The following is a 27,024-nucleotide window of genomic DNA, read 5'->3' on the forward strand; positions in this document are numbered from 1 at the left end:
CACTCGTACGTCTGACTAAGTCTAACATAGTCAAACATCTAAATCTCGTTCCTGCAGTTCCTGAAACCACATACAAACACGGATAGGATAGTAACGAGCAATCATGGTGGCCTGTAAACTGTTGTACCTGCAATGGACGTGGGTAGATGTCTAGGGACTTGCATAAAATGCATCAACAGATGGTGTGAGTTGTAAGGAAATGAAGGAGGTGAATTTATAAGAAAATCTCTGATAGAACAATTAAAATGGACGATCGCATTTAAAGCGGATCCTAATTCCCTTGATTACCGGAGAGTCAAATCTTATTAAGAAGATTTTCTTAAAATCCCTTAAAATCTGGGAATCAATCATATCTACTTCAAATGATAACATGAATCTACACTTACTCATTTCACTCTTCTATGTTAGCTTCATTCGTACTCTTCATATAAATGGATTGTTTATCCAAATTATTCGCTGATGATAAAACTCTAATTTTCAGCCTGTATGCATCATGAAAACATACTTATTATCATTCACGACCTTTCCACTCAAATTTCGGGACGAAATTTCTTTAACGGGTAGGTACTGTGACAACCCGGAAATTTCCAACCAAATTTAAACTTTAATCTTTATATATTTTCGACACGATAAGCAATATTTGTTAAGTTAAATTTCAAGAATTTTAAACTATGTCCATACATTCATTCAACCTCGACCAAGTTCCAACGATTCACGAACCATTAAACGAATATGATTATATATGTATATGTGTATATATATTATAACTTGAAACGTAAACAAAATATTAGATTAAATACTTTATATGATTGTATCTGTTTCAAAATGTTTATCAATGGAATTAGAAGATAAGATCAAATGATTGAATTATCAGATATATTGAATTATGATTACAAGTCTCTGTTGAAAGGCCCACGTTGATTTGAGAAATCTTTTCATTTTAACAATATTCGGAAAATAGTAAAGTGATTTATAAATATGAACAAATTGTCAATCATTGAGAACTAGACAAAGGATAGTGGAAGATTGAATCTCATAAAGACTCGATTGATCTATTTAGTTTCAAACGTACAAAAACTTTTTGAGTTTAAAAAGAACTTTATTATTAAAACGTATATAACTTTTATAAATATCTAGAACCACTTTTGACAACTCATTACTTAACTAGTATGATAAAGATAACGATATTTATATTTTATTTTATTAAATATATATAACGATTTAAATTAATATTATATATATTTATACGCGTATTATACGTACATAGTTTTATACTTTTACTATACTTAAACTTTACCTTTACTTTATTTTTACTTTACTTTAACTTTAATAATTCATACTTTAATAATTTACTTTAATAATTCATACTTTAATAATTCACTTTAATAATTCACTTTAATAATTCATACTTTAATAATTCACTTTAATAATTCATACTTTAATAATTCACTTTAATAATTCAAAAATCTATTATAAATAGAATTCAATAGGTTTCATTATTTCATAGAAACTTGAAAATAGTTTTCTCTAAACTCTCTCAATCGATTTACATATATATATTTACTCCGTATTATCTCAAGATATTATTAGTATACATAAAATATTACGACGGAGTGCTGTCCGAGTGATTTCGAAGTTGTTTTTTCGAGTGGGATAGGATTAAGGAAATTATGGGTTATAGCTATGGAGGTGATTGAGTATGGTTCATGGGTATGCTCGTGAGGTCAATATAGTGTTTATCATCTCCGTTGCATTTACGTACCTTTCCTGCAATATTGAATCTCAATATTGATATGTGAGTACTCATAATTTAATTTTTACATACTAATAGTGTATCCCTGACTAGTGCTCGAGTATATAGGATTATGCATGCTTGTACTTTTGATATTGCCATTAGATAGGTTATGTTGATTCCTGAATTAGTTACATATACATTTGAGATAAGGTATAAGATATGCATGTCGTTGGAAAGCTAGCGAAAAATAGTTGAATTTTGGTTTAAGAATCACTTGAATCCAAGTAACGGTTAGAAAGTTATGAAATAAACAAATTGCATAATTAATTTCGTAATTAAAATTGCTGATGATAATTAGTGAACTAATTTTCTGGGTTATAAAAAGTGGTTATTTGGATTCTACTCGTCGAGTAGATGAATTTTATATAAAGCGCGTCTCGTTTCGTTGAACGGTTGTCAAGTTATGGACAAAAGAAGTTTTGCAAATTTTGATGAAATGTCGAAACGGGAACTGAAATTCTCGCTGATCTGTGTTGTTTCATATATAAAAAAAAATACCACTGAATTCTTTGCTGTAAGGTCTAACAAACGACTCTGGCCATTTGTCAATTCGAGTCTCGACGATTTTTCTAAAAATCATCAAAGTTGACGGTTTGGTCACATTTTAAAATTCTAAAAAGAGCTGAAACTTTTTTATTTAAAAATGTCAGTTTTGTATCAGTTGTCATGGTCGGCCTGATATGTGTTTACTCTTGCCAAAAATCATGTTATATCTTTGTGGTAACGAGAATTTGCAGGCTTTGACCGTTTGTCAATACGAGTTTTGAGGAATTTTCTAAAAATCTCCAAAGTAGGCTACTCGGTCATTTTTGTAAATTTATTAAAGCTGAAAAATTAACTTTGAAACGCCGAAAACGCGTTGGCAACTACGAGTTGTCTAGGTTTAGTTAACTTCTGTAATATTTATGCTTAATCTTTTTGGTAATGTGTAACTTTTATCTTTGGCCGTTTATCAATCGGAGTTCCGATAATTTTTCTAAAAATAGCTGAAGTGGCCCGTTTAGTCATGTTTGATCGAAAATCATTTTTGTATAAGTTATTATATATTTGCATTCGACCTCATTTTTACTTTGACCTTTGACTTTTGACTTTAACCTTTGACTTTTGACTTTGAACTTTGACTTTTTCTATTAACTTTTCAGTTAACTTTTTGTGTTGATTTTCTCTATAAAAAAAAAAAACCTAAAATACTATTTTATGATTATGAAACTATTTGTGTTACGTTGTTTTACATGTCACCTTTTACTAGAATCTTAATTAAACATGAGTAATATAACATGTTACTATACTGTGGAGTCAGACTCGAGCTATAGGATAGGATTACACTATGACCTGACCTAAATTGCTATACAAATATTGACCAACATATAAATATATATAATTAATATAGGTTCGTGAATCCGATGCCAACCTTGCACTTGTTCAATGACGTTATATGTATTTTTACTACGAAATACAGTATGGTGAGTTTCATTTACCCCTTTTTACTCTTTACATTTTTGGGCTGAGAATACATGCAAATGCTTTATTAACTGTTTTACAATATTTATATGCGTGAGTTTCATTTGCCTTTTTACCCTTTATATTTTTGGGACTGAGAATACATGCGCTTTTATAAATGTTTGACGAAATAGACACAAGTAATTGAAACTACATTCTATGGTTGAATTATCGAAATCGAATATGCCCCTTTTTATTAAAGTCTGGTAATCTAAGAATTAGGGAACAGACACCCTAATTGACGCGAATCCTAAAGATAGATCTATTGGGCCTAACAAACCCCATCCAAAGTACCGGATGCTTTAGTACTTCGAAATTTATATCATGTCCGAAGGAGGATCCCGGAATGATAGGGGATATTCTTATATGCATATTGTTAATGTCGGTTACCAGGTGTTCACCATATGAATGATTATTTTTGTCTCTATGCATGGGACGTATATTTATGAGAACTGGAAATGAAATTCTTGTGGTCTATTAAAATGATGGAAATAAATGATTATGATAAACTAATGAACTCACCAACCTTTTAGTTGACACTTTAAAGCATGTTTATTCTCAGGTGTTAAAAAAATCTTCCGCTGTGCATTTGCTCATTTTAAAGATATTACTTGGAGTCTTTCATAGCATATTTCGAATAACGTTGCATTCGAGTCACTGAGTTCATCAAAGATTATTATTAAATCAATTTATAGTTGGATAGTGGATATTATGAAATGGTATGCATGCCTGTCAATTTTCGATGTAAAGAAAGATTGTCTTTTAAAAACGAATGCAATGTTTGTAAAATGTATCATATAGAGGTCAAATACCTCGCAATGTAATCAACTATTGTGAATCGTTTATAATGTATATGAAGGGGTCCTTTCATTGAGTTGGGTTATTGAGTGTTAACCCGTGTTTGTGTAATTGGATTATTATTACAAATGCTTTTGTAAGGGTCATTGTAAGTTGTTAAACGAAATGTCACGATGTTATGTTTTTGGTTAAAACAGAGTTGGAAATGTTGTGTATTAATGGGACCTAACAAAAAAAAAAGGTGCTTCATTTTTGGTAAACGGATTTGGGGTTGTTACAAAATCCCTTGTCCCAATTGCCTACCTTTACCTACACTCCTTTTAATCTCAACTCTAAGTTATCAAAATACCAAAAGGCACAAATTGATGGACGATTTCATAACAAACACGTGAATAAAGTTCACAATTGAGTGAACGTAAATAGTGTGTCAAACGTAAAGTAAAATAATAACAGGCCCGAAGGTTACTCAAATAACAATTGTATCTTCCGAAATGATTTTAGCAACCGCAAACAAAATCAAGATAAGTTTATATTATTGATTCCCATTGATCAAAAGCACTTGAACCAAACACTGGAATCAGTAACCCACAATCAGTAACAACATATAACCAAACAAAGCAACCAAAACACAACAATTAAACAAAAACAGCAGCGTTCAACCACCATATTCCAGCCAGTATAGGAATAAGCCATTGTACTTTGTTGCTCAATCAGCCATTTCAAATCGATTTTAAATATCACAATTAGGATTTTGATTCTGAATATGACAAAATTAACGAATAGAAACAAAAATTAAAGTTATAAATCAGGTATGGGGTACTTTCTAAATTCGATTGAAATATGCATATAATGAAAGGAAGGGGTTGATGACTCGGGTTCTACTTTAGCCATTATACCTTTGAAACTGCATACACAAATAAACAGACATATGTCAACTGTCTGAGCAAATGGTTAGTATAATAACTTAATAGATTAAAAAAATAAATACGATTGAAACTTCATTATATCTCACATAATCAGGTACTAATACAGGTTCAAGGTCACAACATTCATCCTTCAAATCTGGGACCATTTAGCTGCACATCTCTTGTCACAATCACATCATTTGCATATTATTGTGCAAGAGGTCAGATGTAGAACATGAAAATTATGAGTTAAAAACAAATAAGTTAGGTTGAACTTTAGAGTTTTGGTATAAAGTGACAATATGGTATAAAAAAAAAATTCATATTGTTGACTGACCCGAAGGTTACTCAAACAACAATTGTATCTTCCGAGATGATTTTAGCAACCGTGAACAAAATCAAGATAAGTTTATATTATTGATTCCCATTGATCTAAAGCACTTGAACCAAACACTGGAATCAGTAACCCACAATCAGTAACAACATATAACCAAACAAAACAACCAAAAGGAAATAATGAAACAAAAATAGCAGCTTTCAAATCCTAAATAATGGACCGCGTGTTGCGGCGATAACATTTTGATCAGTGGGTCAAACTATCACAGTTTATATAACCAGTCATTTTTGAAAAAAAAGGTTGTAATCTCCAAACTCTTTCCACCATATTGACTAATTTTTACACATTGTAATCATGAAATCAGTCACTCAAAAACCATATTGACTAAATTTGACACATTGTAACCATGAAATCGGTCACTCAAAAAATCAGTCACTGAATAAATTGACTATTAGTTGGCCAATTGAAGATTGACTATTTAGCGTGGGTCAAACTATAATGTTTTTTTTCAAAACACGATCCAAATCAAAGTGAATATAGGTCAAACTTCTTAAACAAATTTCATAAAAATTACTATTTCATGTAACATGCTAAAATAAGATTGTAAGTCAATATAGGTCAAACTTCATTCAAGATTAACACATATTCATTCAAAAGCTTCAAAACACATCAAAATCAGATTCATGACACAATCAAAATAGGTTGAAATCAGACACAATAGGTTCAAAATAGATTCATGACACTACAAAACACCAAAATTCAAAAGAAAGAAGCTTTAAAACACATATTCAACATCATAGAAATCACAGTGTCAATAACAATAGTATAAGATTTAAATTATACCTTATTAGTGATTGAACGTGTTTATGTTTTGATCTTTGATCCTTTCCGAGTATACAAACTTTTAGCCTTATGATCCTACAAATACAAAACTAAACGGATTAGTTTTTTATTTTGAAAAAAAAAAACAATTAAACTAATGTCAGTAATCCGTAAGATGAGAAAATCCATAATCCAATGAGTCATTTATGTATGAACATCACATTTTTGTTATCATCATTCATTAGTCAAAACCTAAAGAGCAAGTATTGTTTACAATAAATGACAACTTGGTCGGGTCAGGCAGGTTGTTACTCTATTTGTTCATTAGCAACAACACACAAAGTCTTGATATATCAACAACCTACTTTCATTTAAAAAAAAAAAAAAAAAATTCTTAATGGGGTTGTTTATTTGAGAGATATCAGTTTGAAACATTAATCCAAGGGTAGACACATCTTACGACTCCCAAACCTCATAACCTTAAGCGTAAATTCAGATAATCCTTATTGTGAAAGAGTATATTAATCATAGGCAAATCCAAATGCATAACTATAACCAAATGGATTCTATTTCTATTTTCCTTCTTTCAAAACCATACATTATTACTAATTTAATAAAAAGTGGTATGGGTACACATAGCTTAAATCTAAAAGGCTCAACAAAAAAACCAAAACTTTTAAACAGTTCATATATGCTTATCAAATGTATCATTAACATTAAATTCATTATACCTCCACACGTAATACGGTGCTGGAAAATCATATCAATAATACAAACATGTTTAACAGTAAAAAGTTTAATGCTATGAGACCCATCTTTTCGCCCAGATAGCCTGTTGCACACAAAAATTGAGAAACATAAGCCATTGAAGGTTCGATTGAGCCAATAATTCATCTAAATGAACAACCAAACCGTATCAATATAATTATAATTACAGATATAATAAAATACCAGTAAGTGGTGTTGAACATATGTCTACCTTATATCTAATTTCTCAAATCGAAGGAATCAAAAACCCTTACCGTTGTTTGATTTCTCCACTGAAGATTTTAAGCATCGGAGGTTTAATTATCTGAAATACGGGAAGAAACAAAATTAGGTTTTGCAATTTCGTCAATATCCGTACATGAATTGAACGTTTGTAGATCGTTTGTGAATTGATATGAAGAAGTAATCACTTTGAGAGAGAATCTGGCCGTTTTTATTGGTAGAGGAATTTGGGGTTTCTTTGGCTGCATAAAGTGTAATGAATGGTTTGAATTGTAAAAGACCCCTAATTTTTGAATTGGAGGCCGTCATTTTTTTTTAGGTTTGGTATTAGATGGGTATTTTTGTAATCAAACAATTGAGGTTTGGGATTATTAGCTCATAATCTAGATTAGTAGTTAATCAATGGTTGAGATCAAAGAAAGCTAATGTAATGGGTGGCTAAGATTGTTTCTCTATTTTAAAAGTGAGCTAATTTAGGTTTTGTTATTATATATAAGAGAGATTTGATTGTCGCTTAGAGCCTAAATTGAACTTCAAGCAGAATTAAAACTCATGAAAGTTTGATTCTACTATAGAACATTGAAAGAAATGACTTTCTCTACTATTGAGTTGGTTCACTCTGTGTGAAGAAATGATATCTTTTTATACTAGAATATGAGAATCATTGCCTACATATTACCTTCCTCATACATCACTTATATGAGATTGAGTTTTGTTTTTGTTTATTGTTGTTGGTGAGTTTATGCATGGTAATGGGTAAAGTTGCTACTTACTGGTATGTAGGTTGGTGATGAGTATACTTTTACCCGAGATAAACCCGATTCGTGAATCCATAAAACTTATTGTAGAAAAATCATTGTAGTAAGGTGGTTATAGTATATAGCAAGTGTTGTATACTTTTACACTTATATTTTTTAGTAAAGGTGGTAATAGTAAAGCTTGAAATTACGTATATTTTTTAGTATATAGCAAGTGTTACATACAAAATCTCACTCAATTTTTGATCGTTCAGGTCAGACCAATGACAATTTTGTTCATCTTCTATCATTTACAGTATGTTACAGTTGTTATTTAACAACACCTAAATTATAATTATTATTATTATTATTATTATTATTATTATTATTATTATTATTATTATTATTATTATTATTATTATTATTATTATTATTATTATTATTATTATTATTATTATTATTATTATTATTATTATTATTATTATTATTATTATTATTATTATTATTATTATTATTATTATTATTATTATTATTATTATTATTATTATTATTATTATTATTATTATTATTATTATTATTATTATTATTATTATTATTATTATTATTATTATTATTATTATTATTATTATTATTATTATTATTATTATTATTATTATTATTATTATTATTATTATTATTATTATTATTATTATTATTATTATTATTATTATTATTATTATTATTATTATTATTATTATTATTATTATTATTATTATTATTATTATTATTATTATTATTATTATTATTATTATTATTATTATTATTATTATTATTATTATTATTATTATTATTATTATTATTATTATTATTATTATTATTATTATTATTATTATTATTATTATTATTATTATTATTATTATTATTATTATTATTATTATTATTATTATTATTATTATTATTATTATTATTATTATTATTATTATTATTATTATTATTATTATTATTATTATTATTATTATTATTATTATTATTATTATTATTATTATTATTATTATTATTATTATTATTATTATTATTATTATTATTATTATTATTATTATTATTATTATTATTATTATTATTATTATTATTATTATTATTATTATTATTATTATTATTATTATTATTATTATTATTATTATTATTATTATTATTATTATTATTATTATTATTATTATTATTATTATTATTATTATTATTATTATTATTATTATTATTATTATTATTATTATTATTATTATTATTATTATTATTATTATTATTATTATTATTATTATTATTATTATTATTATTATTATTATTATTATTATTATTATTATTATTATTATTATTATTATTATTATTATTATTATTATTATTATTATTATTATTATTATTATTATTATTATTATTATTATTATTATTATTATTATTATTATTATTATTATTATTATTATTAACGAAATCATTTATTGTAGCCTCTTTAAATGTTTGCGTTTTTTATATATAATTTATTTCAGCTTTATTTTTATATGTGTTAGTGGAATCTATATGTATTTTTTTTTTCATTCAATAGTTTGTATCAATCGTGGATGTGAGGATTATAATAATAAAGAAATGATGTGAAATTATTTCTCGCAGCAACGCGTGACTTCTATTAGACTGAAAAGAAGTTATCAAAGTTGTTGGGTTTGTTTGGTCTTTGGTGACTATAACCAATCCTACATCAGATCCGACTATGACTATCGACCGACTTTGGACCGTTGACCTGCCTTTTAAGCGTTTGTATGCAAACTGAGTCGAGATAGTCATGAGTCAAATTCAACTACGTCTCAGCCGACTTTTGCAATTGTCTGTAACACAAACTAAGCGGGTATGATGCCACTAGTGTAAAATGTACTTGTTCCTTAAATGAATCAGCCGTTATTGTGTCAAATAATGATATGCATACAAGAGAGTGGTTGAAAAGGAAGGAGAAGAATATCTTTGGCTGAAACGGGAAGGGAGCAAAAAGGTACAGTTTTTATAAATAACCTCTGAAGTCTAACCGCAATATTATTCTCACAATTAAATATACTCTCAACTTGTGAAATTGGCAAAAACATGATCCAAATACAATACATCTAAAATTGAGAAATTGAAATTCAACAACTCTAGTTGCTTCTTAGTTTTGTAGCACAAAAGAAACTAGCACTACCTACCTAGGCATTGATCTCTATTTGTTACGTTTAGCAGCACGCTTTCCTTGTCCCTTCTTAGGTGGTCCCTTGCCACGACGCTTCAACATTTCAAGTTTAGATAAACGCCTGCAACATTGTTAAAGATTCAACATCATGTTCTAATTTTGAAGTTTACAGCAATTTAAGAACACATATAAATATATAAATGGAAAAGAGAGACATTCTAGTTAATAAAAATTCATTGACATCACAAAAGCTACGGTGTCAAGTTTCAACCTTCAAATAAGCTTACATGATCTGTAGTGAGATTTTACAATAGTTGTGTACATTCATATCCATCACAAAATAGCCTAGTTATGATCAAATAGTAGCACATGGTGGCCAGAAAGGTCAGAAATGTTCACGGGATAACCCAGTTAGACATCATACATCTGACGAAAAGTATTCTCCCTCTGAGGTAACCTGAACAGTGAAAACCTTATCCGTTTACCCTTTTTAATGTACATATATATATATACATATATACGTGTATATATACGTACGCACGCATATACGTATATATACATACGCACGCATGCACGTATATATATATATATATATATATATATATATATATATATATATATATATATATATATATATATATATATATATATAGTGGTAGCATCAAGAGGGAAGTAACCAATCGGGGGAAAGCGGGGGAAGCAAATTTTTTTTTTTTTTTTTTTCCCTTTTTTGAAAAAACTTTGTTCACGAACATTATAGATTGGATGAAAATATGAACATTTAATAAAGACACTTTGTGATAAATGTTTTTATTTTGGCAGGAAAACGCTCGAAGAACTAATATATAACAATTATCGTGTTTTTCGAGCGTATGTTGATGTTTTAGATATTAGGGTTTAGATATTAGGGTTTAGAAATTTAGGGTTTAGATTTTGGATTTAGATTGAGTTTTTAACACGAACGGTTTAGAGTTTAGGGTTTATGGAATAAATCCAAAACACCAAACCCTAAACTCTAAATCGGGCTAAATTTTACTTCACTAAACATAAAAAAAAAAAAAAAAAAAAAAAACGTTAACATTCTTCACGAACAATATTATCTTGAATGTTATTTTTGTCGATCATTTTCCCGCCTAAATAATAACATTCATCACGAAGTGTTTTTTCTAAATGTTCATATGTTCGTGTGAACATTTAGAAGAGACACTTCGTGATGAATGTTATTCTTTAGGCGGGAAAACGATCGACAAAAATAACATTCAAGATAATATTGTTCGTGAAGAATATGAACGTTTTTTTTTCCATGTTTTGTGAAGTAAAATTTAGCCCGATTTAGAGTTTAGGTGTCACGACCCTACTTTTTCCGTTATCTTTTTCCGTTAATTATTTAACGACCGTTAACTGTTAGTGTGCCACGTCATTTCCATGACCTATATTATTATTATTGTAATAATATATATATAATAATTATTATGTATTATGTGAATATATGTATTCATATTTTAATTTACACGTTTCTACGTCTCGCGGATTTCCATCCGGTGAATCTTTTCGGTTTTTAAACCAACGGTCGAGCTTTCGGGATTTTTAAATCCTAAATATTTTAAATATGATATTTTATGATCATATTATTAATAGGTGTATTTATATTTATTTTTCGTCGCGCGTTTGTTATCTTTCCGGATTTTTAATCGCGTAAGTGTGTTTTCGCGTTTCGGGATTCGTTCGGGCTTTCGGGCCATCAGGAATTGCACGTTTTTCAATGTTGGACAAGTTGGCCCACTAAGGGGCCCACCCCCTACCCAATTCGGCCGAATACTCCCAAGGGGAGGGAGTATTGGCTCCTTGTTTTCCCATTTTTGCAATTTCATTCTATTTTCATCAAAAACCTAATTCTCCTAATTTTCTCTCAACTCCTCCCTCCCCTCTCCCTTTGAGCCGTCGCCATCACCAACCCTAGCATCATCATCATCAAAAATTATTGCTTGATTTAAGAATTGAAGATCATAATCGCGTTCCTTGTTTCGTTCTCTACACGATTCTACTCTTTGATTCTCGATTAGGGTATAAACCCTAACCCTAGAACTTTTCATATTTATTTATATTTCTGTATTTTGAGTTTATATTATTAGTATGATGTATATTAGTTGTTGTAATGTTGTTTGGATGCATAGAATTACTCGTTTGCATATGTTTTCGGTTTGTAAATTTTGGACAGCAGTTTGATTCGTGTTTTCTGACTTTGTAACTGATATGAATGTTAAAATAAAGTACATAAATGAGTTCCTCTCATCAAGACATTAATTTTAGACTCCGGATTCATGTCGTTTCGATTCCCGGAGCCCTAGATATGCTTAATTTGATTTTTGTTAAAGATTGAAGGGTGTTCTTGGCATGAACAAGGTTGAGTCCGACTTGGTGACTATCCTTGGTGTCTTTAGGGTGTGTTATTTGGTTAGGACTGATGGTGGGACGAATTTTCATGTTCGGGTCACCTAAATCCGAGCCACGGTTCACCCGTTGTGCCTAAATTACTGTTTTGAGTAAATTGATTTTCCCAAGTGTGGTCATGGCTGATATCCACGACCTAGGGACTGTTCTTGGAGTGTTCTTGAGTTCATAATTGTGTTGGGTGGTTTGAGTAGGCGGAAATGCATATGTGGCTCGCCCGAAACCGACACCCGGGGCTCAAGATACGACCCGATGAACTTTTAAACTTAAAACTTATGGTTAATTATTTAACTTATGTTAAAATTAATGGATTTCATTATTAATTAATTACTTATGATAAAAGAAGTAATTATTATTATTTAAAACTTATGATATAAATATTTATTATATCATTTAATTATTAATTATAATTTAATTAACATTTTAATTAAACTTATGATTAATAATACTTTTATTATTAAAGGAAAATACTTATGATAAGTATTAACTTTATTTTTGAGAAATTATTAAAAGACTTATAATAAAGATTAAATAATTATTTAATTATTATAAGACTTAATTATTATTTAATTATGATTTAATTATTAAATACTTATGATTTAATAATTTTAATTAGAAACTTATGATATGATTAATAATTCATTATTAATTAAAAATACTTATGATATAATTTAAAAATTATTATTATTAATAATATTTATAATATGATTAATATTTAATTAATTAATTAAATACTTATGTTATACTAATTATAACATTTCAACTTATATTAACTTTAATAATTCATTTTATTTAATTAAACTTATGTTAAGACATTATTATACACTTTTGACTTTAAATAACATTATAACCTATGTTATTATTATAACTTACACTTTTAAAATTAATGTTGACTATGTTTGACCAAGGTTGACTTTTGAGTTGACTTTCGGTTGACTTTGACTTTCAGTTGACTTCTGTTGACTTTCTAAATAAGGAAACTTTCCTAACTTCAAAACTTTCTAAAAATAGAACTTTCTAAATTTGGAAACTTTCCAAAAATAGAAACTTTCCAAAAATAGAAACTTTCCAAAAATAGAAAACTTTCCAAAAATGGAAACCTGCTAAAAATAGATTCTTTCTAAAAATAGAAAGCGTGTGTCCTTATGCTGTTCCAATCAAACCGATGCTTGCTGAGTAATGTTCTATGTCTACTTGCAACATGTACAATAGCTATCATACTAAGACTTGACCTAAGTTAGTTAGTTATTTCGACCTGCTTTATTTATAGGTCGGCGTTGTGATCTTTCTTGATCACTTTACTTTACTTGCTGTTCGCTTGTTTGTGAGATTTCTTCAGTTGCTATTTAAGGTGAGTTATAGTCCCGTTTTTACATACTTTTCAAAGTATACTTTTTGGGATGTGATTACATGCAGATTTTTATTTACGGTTAGACACAAGTAACAGTTAAATTTAATTATTCATTGTGAGTTGGACAAAAATATTCCCTAGTCTGGTAACTGTAGTCATTGGTTTCTACCGGTGAACGCGAATCCTACGGATAGATCTATCGGGTTTGACAACCCCATTTCGAGCTAGTCGCGCTAGCAATTTATAATCGGAATGTTTAGTACTTCGTAATTTGTTGTAGATACACTGTCCAAGTGTATATTTTTATTGTGTTTGGCAAGGGTAAATAAAGGGTTAAGTGGTTACCAGGTGGCTCATTGATAATGGAATAATGTTTAATGTTTTCTAACATTTTTAAATCTTGTGGTCTAAAGTTTACTTATTTATTTAAACCTATAATTCACTCAACCTTTGTGTTGACAGTTTACTTGCATGTTTTCACAGGTACTTGAGTTATATGATGCTTCCGCTGTCGTTAGAAGAGTCTGCATGCATTTGGGCAGATTTTATGAAACTATTTATGAAACTTAAGCTTGCATTCTATTTTTGGATAATTTAAATTGTGGGTTTGTTGGCAAGGTTTTGTGTCAACTTTTGGATTATTAATATGTTGGGTTGTTTTAAACTACATATTTTGGTTTGTTTCCTTTTTGGGAAAACTTTTGAAATAAAAGAATGCAACTTTGTTTATTTAATTCATTTAAGTCCGATCAAGCTGTGGGACCAACTGACGGATCCGTTAAGTGTTTTGACGGGGTCGTCACATGTGGTATCAGAGCTCTGGTTGTAGGGAACTAGGCGGTCTTAATGTGGTCAACCCGTGGTTATTAGGGTGCATTAGAGTCTAGTCTACAGCCCGACCTTTTTGCTATAGCATTATTATGCATTTCATTTCGTATAAGTTATATTATTAGCTTTCATATCTTTTTAGTATGTGGTTTGCGGTTTTGCTGTTTGCAGATGTCGACTTCGAGCGATAACTCTGTTGCTGCTCCTGCTCCACCGTCTCCTGCTAGACGTCGTGCTAATCAACCAGAGATCGATGATCCTGTTCATTACTATTTTTCTACCATTACTCATATGAACCGGGCTTATAATGAGGTGACACGTATTAACGCCCTTAGTGACTGTTTGCGCACCTTGCCACATAATGAAGTTATGGACGAGATCCGTGCCGACATGGGTAACTTTATCACTTTCAAGCATAGGGTTGAGGATGCGAACCGCAAGCGTGATCGAGAAGTTAATGCTAAGTTCGAGGCTCTCGAGAGCACTGTTCGTGTGTTGAAGGAAGAGTTGGATGTTGTGAAAGGGAAGTTGCGTAAGTATGAGGATCCTGCTGAGACTCATGCTGGACCAGCTTATCACACCCGCTCTAAGCGAATGTGATGTGATTATTCATATTGATTATCTATTCCATCAGACTTAATGTCCTTTTTATACATACATTTTGGGTTATGTACGGCGTTTTGCCGAGGATTTTATTAAGATTTTGTTATGGGATGTATTTTTCATTATGTATGGATGGTTATTTTTATGACATCTATTATCATTATCATGTTTTATTTCTAATGTTGTGGCTCTTGGCATGTTATAGTATGCGTAATATATGTTCATGTATGTTAGGTGCTATGTATGTTGTATGATGTTATCATAAAATATGTATGCATGTGATGGTTATTTCTATAACAATCATAACTGTCATGTTATTACTCATAGTGTTAGTTGACTAATATCTTAATGGTTAGTCTTTTCGTGTTTTGATCTATTCCTTTATGACACTAGTATTATTCTTGGTACTAACGGATGTGTTATTCTATTTTGAAGATCATGCCTCCAAGAGAGTCCACTGAAGCGCGTATGCAACGCCTGATCAATGAAGGAATTGCTGCTGCTATGGCAGCAAATGCTAATGTTAACGCCAATGTGAACAACAACGTGGGATGCTCCCACAAAACTTTTATGGCTGGTCGACCCCAAGAATTCAGTGGTACGGAAGGACCAATAGGGCTTACTCGTTGGTTCGAGAAAATCGAATCTATTTTCAGGGTCAGTCGGGTCCGTGAAGAGGACAAAGTTAGCTTCGCTAGTTGCACTCTCAAGGATAGTGCCTTGACATGGTGGAACAATCTGGTTAGTAGTTTGGAAAGCGATGTAGCTTATGGTTTGGCCTGGAATGATTTTAAGGAAAGATTGATCACCCGCTATAGACCTCGGGGTGAGCTTAAGAAGCTAGAGGTTGAGCTCAAGAATTTGAAAATGCATGGCACCGAGTTAGATGCCTATGAACGAAGGTTTTTCGAGTTAACTTTGCTGTGTCCTAGGGTTTATGCGGATGAGGACCGCAAAATTGAGGCTTACATTGATGGTTTGTCCGAGAAGATTGAACACGGGGTTGAGTCCAGTGAACCCCAGACTATTGAGGCAGCTATGTCTATGGCCCACAAACTTAATGACAAGGTGTTGAGAAGAAGCAAGACTACAGTTGTTGAAAGTAGTGAGGAGGTTGTCAAGAAGGCTGACAATGGGAAACGAAAGTGGGATAACAACCGCAATCAAAACCAGGGTCAGCAGAAGAAACAGGATACCTCAGGTGCTAATAACAGAAATCAGCGGGTGTGTCCTCGTTGCTATAAAGCTCATGATGGTTACTGCACAGTTACTTGTAAGAGGTGCTCTAAGCAAGGGCACATTGCTAAAGATTGTACAGTGCTTTTGCCGGGGTCTGCTACTCCCGCGACTGGTGGTAATAATAATAATGTTGGTAATAGAGGTGGTAACGGTAACGGTAATGGGAAATCGAATAATGGAGGTAATCCAAGGGTTTGTTATGAGTGTGGGAAGCCGGGGCATTTCCGAGATGCTTGTCCCAACAAGAAGACTGCAGAGACTGCACGCGGCCGAGCGTTCAACATTAATGCTAAGGATGCGGAGGAAGATCCTAAGCTTGTTACTGGTACGTTCTCAGTCAACGATTTATCAGTTTATGTTCTATTTGATTCAGGGGCTGATTTAAGTTTCGTGTCGAGTAAATTAAGTCCGAGAATTAAAACGCCGTTAACTCTCTTAGACAATACTTATGTTGTTGAAGTAGCTAATGGTAAGGAACTTACTGCTAAGACTGTACATCGTAAGTGTAACATTAATCTGGGTGGTAGGGATTTCGAGATAGATTTGATACCGATTGAACTTGGTAGTTTTGATATTGTTATTGGCATGGATTGGTTGTCTGCAAACCGTGCCGAGATCGTCTGTTATGATAAGGCTATTCGTATTACTGATGTGATTGGAGAGCCACTGATGGTCTTTGGAGATAAGAAATGCACACAGTTGAACCTTATTAGCTGTATGAAAGTTCGTAAACATCTCCGCAAAGGCTGTCATGCTATCCTTGCTCATGTTGTTGATCCTAGTAAGGAAGTAAAGAACGTTGATGACGTTCATATTGTTAGGGATTTTCCCGAGGTGTTTCCCGATGACTTACCTGGCCTTCCGCCGCAACGCGCGGTAGAATTCCAGATTGATCTTGTTCCCGGCGCTGCTCCTGTAGCACGTGCTCCTTATCGTCTTGCGCCTTCTGAACTTCAAGAATTGTCAAGTCAACTCCGTGAGTTGTTAGACAAAGGTTTTATTCGTCCTAGTTCGTCCCCTTGGGGAGCTCCTGTTCTGTTTGTTAAGAAGAAGGATGGTTCTTTTCGTTTATGCATTGATTATCGTGAACTGAATAAGCTCACTGTTAAAAATCGTTATCCTCTTCCGAGAATTGATGATCTGTTCGATCAGCTTCAGGGTTCTTCTGTTTATTCAAAAATTGATCTTCGTTCTGGCTATCATCAGTTGCGTGTTAAAGAATCTGATGTTTCAAAAACTGCTTTTCGCACCCGTTACGGTCACTTTGAATTTCTTGTTATGCCGTTCGGATTGACAAATGCACCTGCTGTGTTCATGGACCTCATGAACCGTGTGTGTAGACCCTATCTGGACAAGTTCGTTATAGTTTTCATCGATGACATTCTTATCTATTCTAAGAGTGATGAAGAGCACGAAGAACATTTGAGGTTAGTGCTTGATTTGTTAAAGAAAGAAGAGTTGTACGCTAAGTTCTCTAAGTGTGCTTTTTGGTTAAGAGAAGTTCAGTTCCTTGGTCACATTGTTAGCAAACAAGGAATACAAGTTGATCCTGCTAAAATTGAGGCGATTGAAAAGTGGGAAACCCCGAAAACTCCTACTCAAATTCGTCAGTTCTTAGGATTGGCAGGTTACTATAGAAGGTTCATCCAGGATTTCTCTCGTATAGCGAAACCTCTGACTGCTTTAACGCATAAAGGGAAAAAGTATGAGTGGAAGGATGAACAGGAGAATGCTTTTCAGATTTTGAAGAAGAAACTGACTACCGCTCCGATATTGTCTCTACCGGAGGGTAATGATGATTTTGTTGTTTATTGCGATGCATCACGACAAGGCTATGGTTGCGTTTTGATGCAACGAAAGAAGGTTATTGCGTATGCGTCACGTCAGTTGAAGGTTCACGAACAGAACTATACAACTCATGATTTAGAGTTGGGAGCTGTTATTTTTGCACTGAAGATTTGGAGACACTATCTTTTAGGTGTTAAGAGTACTGTGTACACCGATCATAAGAGTCTTCAACATATTCTCGATTAAAAACATTTGAACATGAGACAACGAAGATGGATTGAGACGTTGAATGATTATGATTGTGACCTTTTGTATCATCCGGGTAAAGCCAATGTTGTGGCTGATGCTTTGAGTCGTAAAGAAAGGGCTGAACCACGAAGGGTTAGAGCTTTGAATATGACAGTTAGATCAAACCTCGTTAGGCAGATTCTTGAGGCACAACAAGAAGCCTTAAAGGAGGAGAATTTCGTGAAAGAGAATGTAGCCAAAGTAGCTAAGAAGTTTGAAGTTCGAGCTGATGGAACTAGATACTTTGCGGGACGTCTTTGGGTTCCGAAGTTTGGAGGTCTTCGACAGTTAATTCTAGATGAAGCTCATAAGTCTAGATACTCTATTCATCCTGGTTCAGGAAAGATGTATCAGGATCTTAAGGAGTTGTATTGGTGGCATAATTTGAAGGGTGACATAGCTAAGTATGTGTCTAAGTGTTTGACCTGTTCTAAGGTCAAAGCTGAACATCAAAAACCGTCCGGATTGTTGGTACAACCAGAAATTCCCGAGTGGAAGTGGGAAGGTATCACTATGGATTTTATCACTAAGTTACCAAGAGTTTCGGGTGGTTATGATGCGATTTGGGTGATTGTAGATCGACTCACTAAGTCGGCTCACTTTTTGCCGATTAGGGAAACCGATTCCATGGAGAAACTCACCCGTTTGTATTTGAAAGAGATTGTTTCTAGGCATGGTGTTCCTGTATCCATTATTTCAGACCGAGACAGTCGTTTTGTATCGAGGTTTTGGCGATCTTTACAGGAAGCCTTGGGAACTAGATTAGATATGAGCACCGCTTATCATCCTCAAACGGATGGTCAAAGTGAGAGGACCATTCAGACATTAGAAGATATGTTGCGAGCTTGTGTGATTGATTTTGGGAATGGGTGGGATAAGTATTTGCCGTTAGCTGAGTTTTCTTATAACAACAGTTACCACGCAAGTATTAAAGCCGCACCGTTTGAAGCTTTGTACGGTAGGAAGTGTAGGTCTCCTGTCTGTTGGAATGAGGTTGGGGATGCTAAACTTACAGGTCCAGAAATTATTCACGAAACTACAGAGAAGATTGTTCAAATTAAAGAAAGGTTAAGGACTGCTAGAAGTCGGCAAAAGAGTTATGCCGATAAGGGAAGGAAAGATGTTGAATTCCAAGTTGGTGATCGTGTTATGTTAAAGGTTTCGCCTTGGAAGGGTGTTATTCGTTTTGGTAAAAGAGGGAAGTTAAGTCCTCGTTTCGTGGGACCGTTTGAGATCATTGAAAGAGTTGGACCGGTGGCTTATCGTTTGAAGTTGCCACAAGAACTCAGTGCTGTTCACGATGTTTTCCATATTTCGAACTTAAAGAAGTGTTTGGCTGAATTTGATCAGACTATTCCTTTGGAGGAACTTCAAGTTGACAAGCAATTGCATTTTATTGAGGAGCCAGTTGAGATCATGGACCGAGAGGTTAAGACTCTTAAACAGAGCAGAATTCCTATTGTTCGGGTCCGATGGAACGCTAGACGCGGTCCCGAGTTCACTTGGGAGCGTGAAGACCAAATGAAGCAGAAGTACCCGCATTTGTTCTCAGATGCCGAGTCAACCCCTGCGCCTGCTTAAATTTCGGGACGAAATTTCCGTAACGGGGAGGTACTGTCACGACCCTACTTTTTCCGTTATCTTTTTCCGTTAATTATTTAACGACCGTTAACTGTTAGTGTGCCACGTCATTTCCATGACCTATATTATTATTATTGTAATAATATATATATAATAATTATTATGTGTTATGTGAATATATGTATTCATATTTTAATTTACACGTTTCTACGTCTCGCGGATTTCCATCCGGCGAATCTTTTCGATTTTTAAACCAACGGTCGAGCTTTCGGGATTTTTAAATCCTAAATATTTTAAATATGATATTTTATGATCATATTATTAATAGGTGTATTTATATTTATTTTTCGTCGCGCGTTTGTTATCTTTCCGGATTTTTAATCGCGTAAGTGTGTTTTCGCGTTTCGGGATTCGTTCGGGCTTTCGGGCCATCAGGAATTGCACGTTTTTCAATGTTGGACAAGTTGGCCCACTAAGGGGCCCACCCCCTACCCAATTCGGCCGAATACTCCCAAGGGGAGGGAGTATTGGCTCCTTGTTTTCCCATTTTTGCAATTTCATTCTATTTTCATCAAAAACCTAATTCTCCTAATTTTCTCTCAACTCCTCCCTCCCCTCTCCCTTTGAGCCGTCGCCATCACCAACCCTAGCATCATCATCATCAAAAATTATTGCTTGATTTAAGAATTGAAGATCATAATCGCGTTCCTTGTTTCGTTCTCTACACGATTCTACTCTTTGATTCTCGATTAGGGTATAAACCCTAACCCTAGAACTTTTCATATTTATTTATATTTCTGTATTTTGAGTTTATATTATTAGTATGATGTATATTAGTTGTTGTAATGTTGTTTGGATGCGTAGAATTACTCGTTTGCATATGTTTTCGGTTTGTAAATTTTGGACAGCAGTTTGATTCGTGTTTTCTGACTTTGTAACTGATATGAATGTTAAAATAAAGTACATAAATGAGTTCCTCTCATCAAGACATTAATTTTAGACTCCGGATTCATGTCGTTTCGATTCCCGGAGCCCTAGATATGCTTAATTTGATTTTTGTTAAAGATTGAAGGGTGTTCTTGGCATGAACAAGGTTGAGTCCGACTTGGTGACTATCCTTGGTGTCTTTAGGGTGTGTTATTTGGTTAGGACTGATGGTGGGACGAATTTTCATGTTCGGGTCACCTAAATCCGAGCCACGGTTCACCCGTTGTGCCTAAATTACTGTTTTGAGTAAATTGATTTTCCCAAGTGTGGTCATGGCTGATATCCACGACCTAGGGACTGTTCTTGGAGTGTTCTTGAGTTCATAATTGTGTTGGGTGGTTTGAGTAGGCGGAAATGCATATGTGGCTCGCCCGAAACCGACACCCGGGGCTCAAGATACGACCCGATGAACTTTTAAACTTAAAACTTATGGTTAATTATTTAACTTATGTTAAAATTAATGAATTTCATTATTAATTAATTACTTATGATAAAAGAAGTAATTATTATTATTTAAAACTTATGATATAAATATTTATTATATCATTTAATTATTAATTATAATTTAATTAACATTTTAATTAAACTTATGATTAATAATACTTTTATTATTAAAGGAAAATACTTATGATAAGTATTAACTTTATTTTTGAGAAATTATTAAAAGACTTATAATAAAGATTAAATAATTATTTAATTATTATAAGACTTAATTATTATTTAATTATGATTTAATTATTAAATACTTATGATTTAATAATTTTAATTAGAAACTTATGATATGATTAATAATTCATTATTAATTAAAAATACTTATGATATAATTTAAAAATTATTATTATTAATAATATTTATAATATGATTAATATTTAATTAATTAATTAAATACTTATGTTATACTAATTATAACATTTCAACTTATATTAACTTTAATAATTCATTTTATTTAATTAAACTTATGTTAAGACATTATTATACACTTTTGACTTTAAATAACATTATAACCTATGTTATTATTATAACTTACACTTTTAAAATTAATGTTGACTATGTTTGACCAAGGTTGACTTTTGAGTTGACTTTCGGTTGACTTTGACTTTCAGTTGACTTCTGTTGACTTTCTAAATAAGGAAACTTTCCTAACTTCAAAACTTTCTAAAAATAGAACTTTCTAAATTTGGAAATTTTCCAAAAATAGAAACTTTCCAAAAATAGAAACTTTCCAAAAATAGAAACTTTCCAAAAATAGAAAACTTTCCAAAAATGGAAACCTGCTAAAAATAGATTCTTTCTAAAAATAGAAAGCGTGTGTCCTTATGCTGTTCCAATCAAACCGATGCTTGCTGAGTAATGTTCTATGTCTACTTGCAACATGTACAATAGCTATCATACTAAGACTTGACCTAAGTTAGTTATTTATTTCGACCTGCTTTATTTATAGGTCGGCGTTGTGATCTTTCTTGATCACTTTACTTTACTTGCTGTTCGCTTGTTTGTGAGATTTCTTCAGTTGCTATTTAAGGTGAGTTATAGTCCCGTTTTTACATACTTTTCAAAGTATACTTTTTGGGATGTGATTACATGCAGATTTTTATTTACGGTTAGACACAAGTAACAGTTAAATTTAATTATTCATTGTGAGTTGGACAAAAATATTCCCTAGTCTGGTAACTGTAATCATTGGTTTCTACCGGTGAACGCGAATCCTACGGATAGATCTATCGGGTTTGACAACCCCATTTCGAGCTAGTCGCGCTAGCAATTTATAATCGGAATGTTTAGTACTTCGTAATTTGTTGTAGATACACTGTCCAAGTGTATATTTTTATTGTGTTTGGCAAGGGTAAATAAAGGGTTAAGTGGTTACCAGGTGGCTCATTGATAATGGAATAATGTTTAATGTTTTCTAACATTTTTAAATCTTGTGGTCTAAAGTTTACTTATTTATTTAAACCTATAATTCACTCAACCTTTGTGTTGACAGTTTACTTGCATGTTTTCACAGGTACTTGAGTTATATGATGCTTCCGCTGTCGTTAGAAGAGTCTGCATGCATTTGGGCAGATTTTATGAAACTATTTATGAAACTTAAGCTTGCATTCTATTTTTGGATAATTTAAATTGTGGGTTTGTTGGCAAGGTTTTGTGTCAACTTTTGGATTATTAATATGTTGGGTTGTTTTAAACTACATATTTTGGTTTGTTTCCTTTTTGGGAAAACTTTTGAAATAAAAGAATGCAACTTTGTTTATTTAATTCATTTAAGTCCGATCAAGCTGTGGGACCAACTGACGGATCCGTTAAGTGTTTTGACGGGGTCGTCACATTAGGGTTTAGGGTTTGGTCTTTTGGGTTTATTCCATAAACCCAAAACACCAAACCCTAAACCCTAAACTCTAAAACGTTCGTGTTAAAAACTCAATATAAATCCTAAATCTAAACCCTAAATCTAAACCCTAAACCCTAAATTTCTAAACCCTAATATCTAATCCCTATAAACCCTAATATCTAAACCCCAATAGCTAAAACCTCAACATACGCTCGAAAAACACGAGAATTGTTATATATTACTTCTTCGAGCGTTTTCCCGCCAAAATAAAAACATTTATCACAAAGTGTCTCTACTAAATGTTCATATTTTCATCCCATCTATAATGTTCATGAACAAAGTTTTTTCAAAAAACGAAAAAAAAAAAAAAAAAAAGTTTTTTGCTTCCCCCCGCTTCCCCCCGATTGGTTACTTCCCTCTTGATCCTACCACTATATATATATATATATATATATATATATATATATATATATATATATATATATATATACACTGATGTCAAACAGTAACATAGATAAAAACATTAGAGTTTGTCTTTAATAACTTCTTTTCATCATGCTATAAGAAAGTAACTTCAAACAATTTACCTAAAATAAGATACGAGTAATTTATATGTTATTTTTATAATGGGTCAAATGAGTAAATAAAAAGAAATTAGCTTAGCTAAAAGGGACAAACGTCCTTCGAGACGGTTTAAAAGTTTTCTTTCTTTTGAATGGAAAACACTCAGACACATGTCATTTCAAAATGTACAAAGACAAGTCTCTAACATGAATCCACAACCCACAACACACAACCTATGACTTATTGTTTGATAATGGTGAGATGATAAGGTCAGTTTTAAATACATTTAAAGTGTTTGGTAAAAGAGTTCAGCTATAAACATGAACCTTCTTATACAAAGATATTTTATCTACAAATGATGATAAATTGAGATTCAAATGATGAGAAATTGAGATTCAGAACAGCAGGGTCCACAGAAAAGTGATAACCCTCTATTAGGATAGTTGTGTATTTAAAATTTTAGGCAAAATGTTTTAAACCAATAATCCAATGGTATATCTCATTTTCGTTTATCTGCAGGTATAAATGGCTGGTGATGGGTCATTTATTATTTAGAAAACATTAAAAGTAATTATTTAGCAAACATTCATAGTTGTTCTTCCATGTCTTTCTATGGCTATTTGCACGGTGAAAAATAAAATCAAAGAGATGATAAATTTTATTTACTGTTAGGGACAATAACATTAGTAGAACTTGGTTTATAGGGTGTATTTCAAAATTTCTACTTCAGAAAAAATTAAGGACAACAGCATTCATGATTGTGATTATTTGTGTCATCAAGATGGTAAGAGAAAAACGAAAGTATTTAACTTACAAACATAATCGTCAAGGAAAATTTCTCATAAATAAGTTTCACAGTCAGGGCACCCAGCTCATACCTTCTGCAACCAAAAGGGTGACAGGCCTAATAGATTAATATATGTGTATCGACCTATTCAGCTAGCTACATTTCAGTTGAACGGGTAAACGGATAAGGTTAGGTCCATTAAACGGATAAGGTCATTGAACTTTCCGAAAATAATATACGTGTATCCACAATCATTCATCAATAACAACATAATTATAACAAACTAACTTGCATAAGAAAGAGAAATGTGTCATTCAATAATGAGAAAACGCATCTTTTCATGTAAAGAAACTTCTAGAAAATATTCACTAGAAACCCCTATAATCTGTAGCAGCTTCAGGTAGTAAATGGTCTCTTATATCAACTTTAGACACAGTTAACTAGAGGTGGCAAGACAGGTAAAAAAAAAGTCCGATTTGAGATGGATGATCTCCTCAGAACAAAGGAACTAGACTACTTTTAATACCAATTTTTCTCTTCTATTTCTTCAAAGAATGATACACATAATTTAAACGAAAAATGAAACTTAACTACATGAACACTAACTAGGAATAATGAGAACATGGACTACCACTAGCTAAACTTTAAGAATCAAAAACACAAACATAAAACATGTAGATGGGCCGATAACAAATAAGAATGGGTATTCAAGCTTGCAATAATTCAGTGACAAAATCATTGGATTATATCAACAGACAAGTCATCTAGCTAGTTGGTAAGGGGTTCTGGTTGGAATAATTATTTTTATAAATAATAACTCAATATCACATGATAGCTTAGTGGTTGTGGTCACAATATCTCAAGAGGTCTCAGGTTCAAACTTCACTAAAAGCATATGTTGTGGTGGCCAGGAAAAGGGTTGGAAACTATGATCCGGTTAGGGCGCACACATCAGAGTAATCCTTATTGAAAAAAGGTCGTGTGAATCGGAAATATAGTTTAGTCGACTTTTGACCAGTGCAACCCATTTGGCCATTTCACCCATTTTCCTTTTCAGCTTTAAATTATGATTGACCTATTTAACCAGTTTGGGCAAAATTAAGCATAACCCAAGCTGACCCAGCGATAAGTAAATGGGTCTAAAAACAAATCTAAACATATATAACGGTAGATATTCAAGCTTAGACAAAAGACAGAGAAAGAGAGATAAGGGTTGAGGAAAGATTACTCTTGTTCTCTACGTTGCACGATAAGAGGGTCCTCTTTCTGGACGTCGTTTGGATACCATGCCACAACTTTTTCGCCAATGAATTTCTTGCGTAAAATTTTGTGGGCCGATCTATGACCAGTTTCGTTAAGTACATGGCCAAATACCTTTGCCCTTGCCTCTGATACTCCTCTAACTGCAGCTTGAGCCAACATGGTTCTTAAGCTCGAAGAGCTCATCATTTGTGTTTCTAATTCAACAACAAAGAACCAACCTTTAGTACACTGTTCAAGCTATAATTACCTTTTTGCAGCAACCAATAGCATTCAATTGTGTCACTTCCATTATCTCATTAAGCTACAAACAGAGTAAATTAATGCAAATTTCATGTAGCAATCTATCCTCATACTACCAAAACAATTGTGTTGGTCTTGTTATACTCAGCAAGACAACCTTAAACAAGATGTTAAATATCTAAGAACAAGTTTCGTGCAGATTTAAGCTTATATGTAAAATGCTTAGTACATGTACCCTTGGTTCAGAAATATTATCAAACAGTTGGTGTGCAGTCTTATTTATGTGAGATTTGATTCACATGAAGCTAAAACCCATGTCATAAGCTATAGTAATGACCCTACATATAACGAAAATATATAGGAACCAGAATGTAATACAAATACAAACAGAAGCAAAAAAATGTTTTCATAGAGATTAGGGATTCTAATTTCATAAATTTTAACGTGTTTCACAAAGTATGAAAGGCCCTATATGGTCATCAAATTAAACGAGAGAGAGAGAGAGAGAGAGAGAGAGAGAGAGAGAGAGAGCATACATTTAAGTGAGCAAAAACGCAGGTGACGGTAGCTCGCCGGAGTCAGGGTTGGAGGTTATGTTGGACCCTTCTTGAATTTAAGGCTTTGTTCAGAGTTGTAAATTGAAAGAAAAGCAAATTAAG

At 32.2% G+C, this 27,024-nt stretch overlaps 1 protein-coding gene and 1 long non-coding RNA gene across 2 annotated transcripts; both read right to left on the reverse strand.

The window, feature by feature from the left end:
• Positions 1 to 5,106: 5,106 nt before the first annotated feature.
• LOC139843782 (uncharacterized) lies at positions 5,107 to 7,414 on the reverse strand. The gene is made up of 4 exons (XR_011757701.1): positions 7,180 to 7,414; positions 6,889 to 6,989; positions 6,179 to 6,253; positions 5,107 to 5,451 (listed from the first exon to the last, which is right to left on the reverse strand). It is a non-coding gene; the product is annotated as an uncharacterized lncRNA (long non-coding RNA).
• A 2,506-nt stretch (positions 7,415 to 9,920) lies between these two features.
• Positions 9,921 to 26,313, reverse strand: LOC139844922 (small ribosomal subunit protein mS33-like). The gene is made up of 2 exons (XM_071835144.1): positions 26,091 to 26,313; positions 9,921 to 10,187 (listed from the first exon to the last, which is right to left on the reverse strand). The coding sequence occupies exons 1-2, from the start codon at positions 26,309 to 26,311 to the stop codon at positions 10,097 to 10,099; spliced, it is 312 nt and encodes a 103-aa protein (XP_071691245.1). The 5' UTR covers positions 26,312 to 26,313; the 3' UTR covers positions 9,921 to 10,096.
• Positions 26,314 to 27,024: the final 711 nt, after the last annotated feature.

This window comes from Rutidosis leptorrhynchoides, chromosome 4, assembly GCF_046630445.1.
Source record: "Rutidosis leptorrhynchoides isolate AG116_Rl617_1_P2 chromosome 4, CSIRO_AGI_Rlap_v1, whole genome shotgun sequence".
Taxonomy (NCBI): Eukaryota; Viridiplantae; Streptophyta; class Magnoliopsida; order Asterales; family Asteraceae; genus Rutidosis; species Rutidosis leptorrhynchoides.

Excerpts from the sequence above, each read along its gene's own strand:
- LOC139844922 (XM_071835144.1), bottom strand. The coding sequence starts at position 26,311 with ATGATGAGCTCTTCGAGCTTAAGAACCATGTTGGCTCAAGCTGCAGTT. Across the intron at positions 10,188-26,090 it reads GTGCAACGTAGAGAACAAGA|GCGTTTATCTAAACTTGAAA; the intron begins GTAATCTTTCCT and ends ACAATGTTGCAG.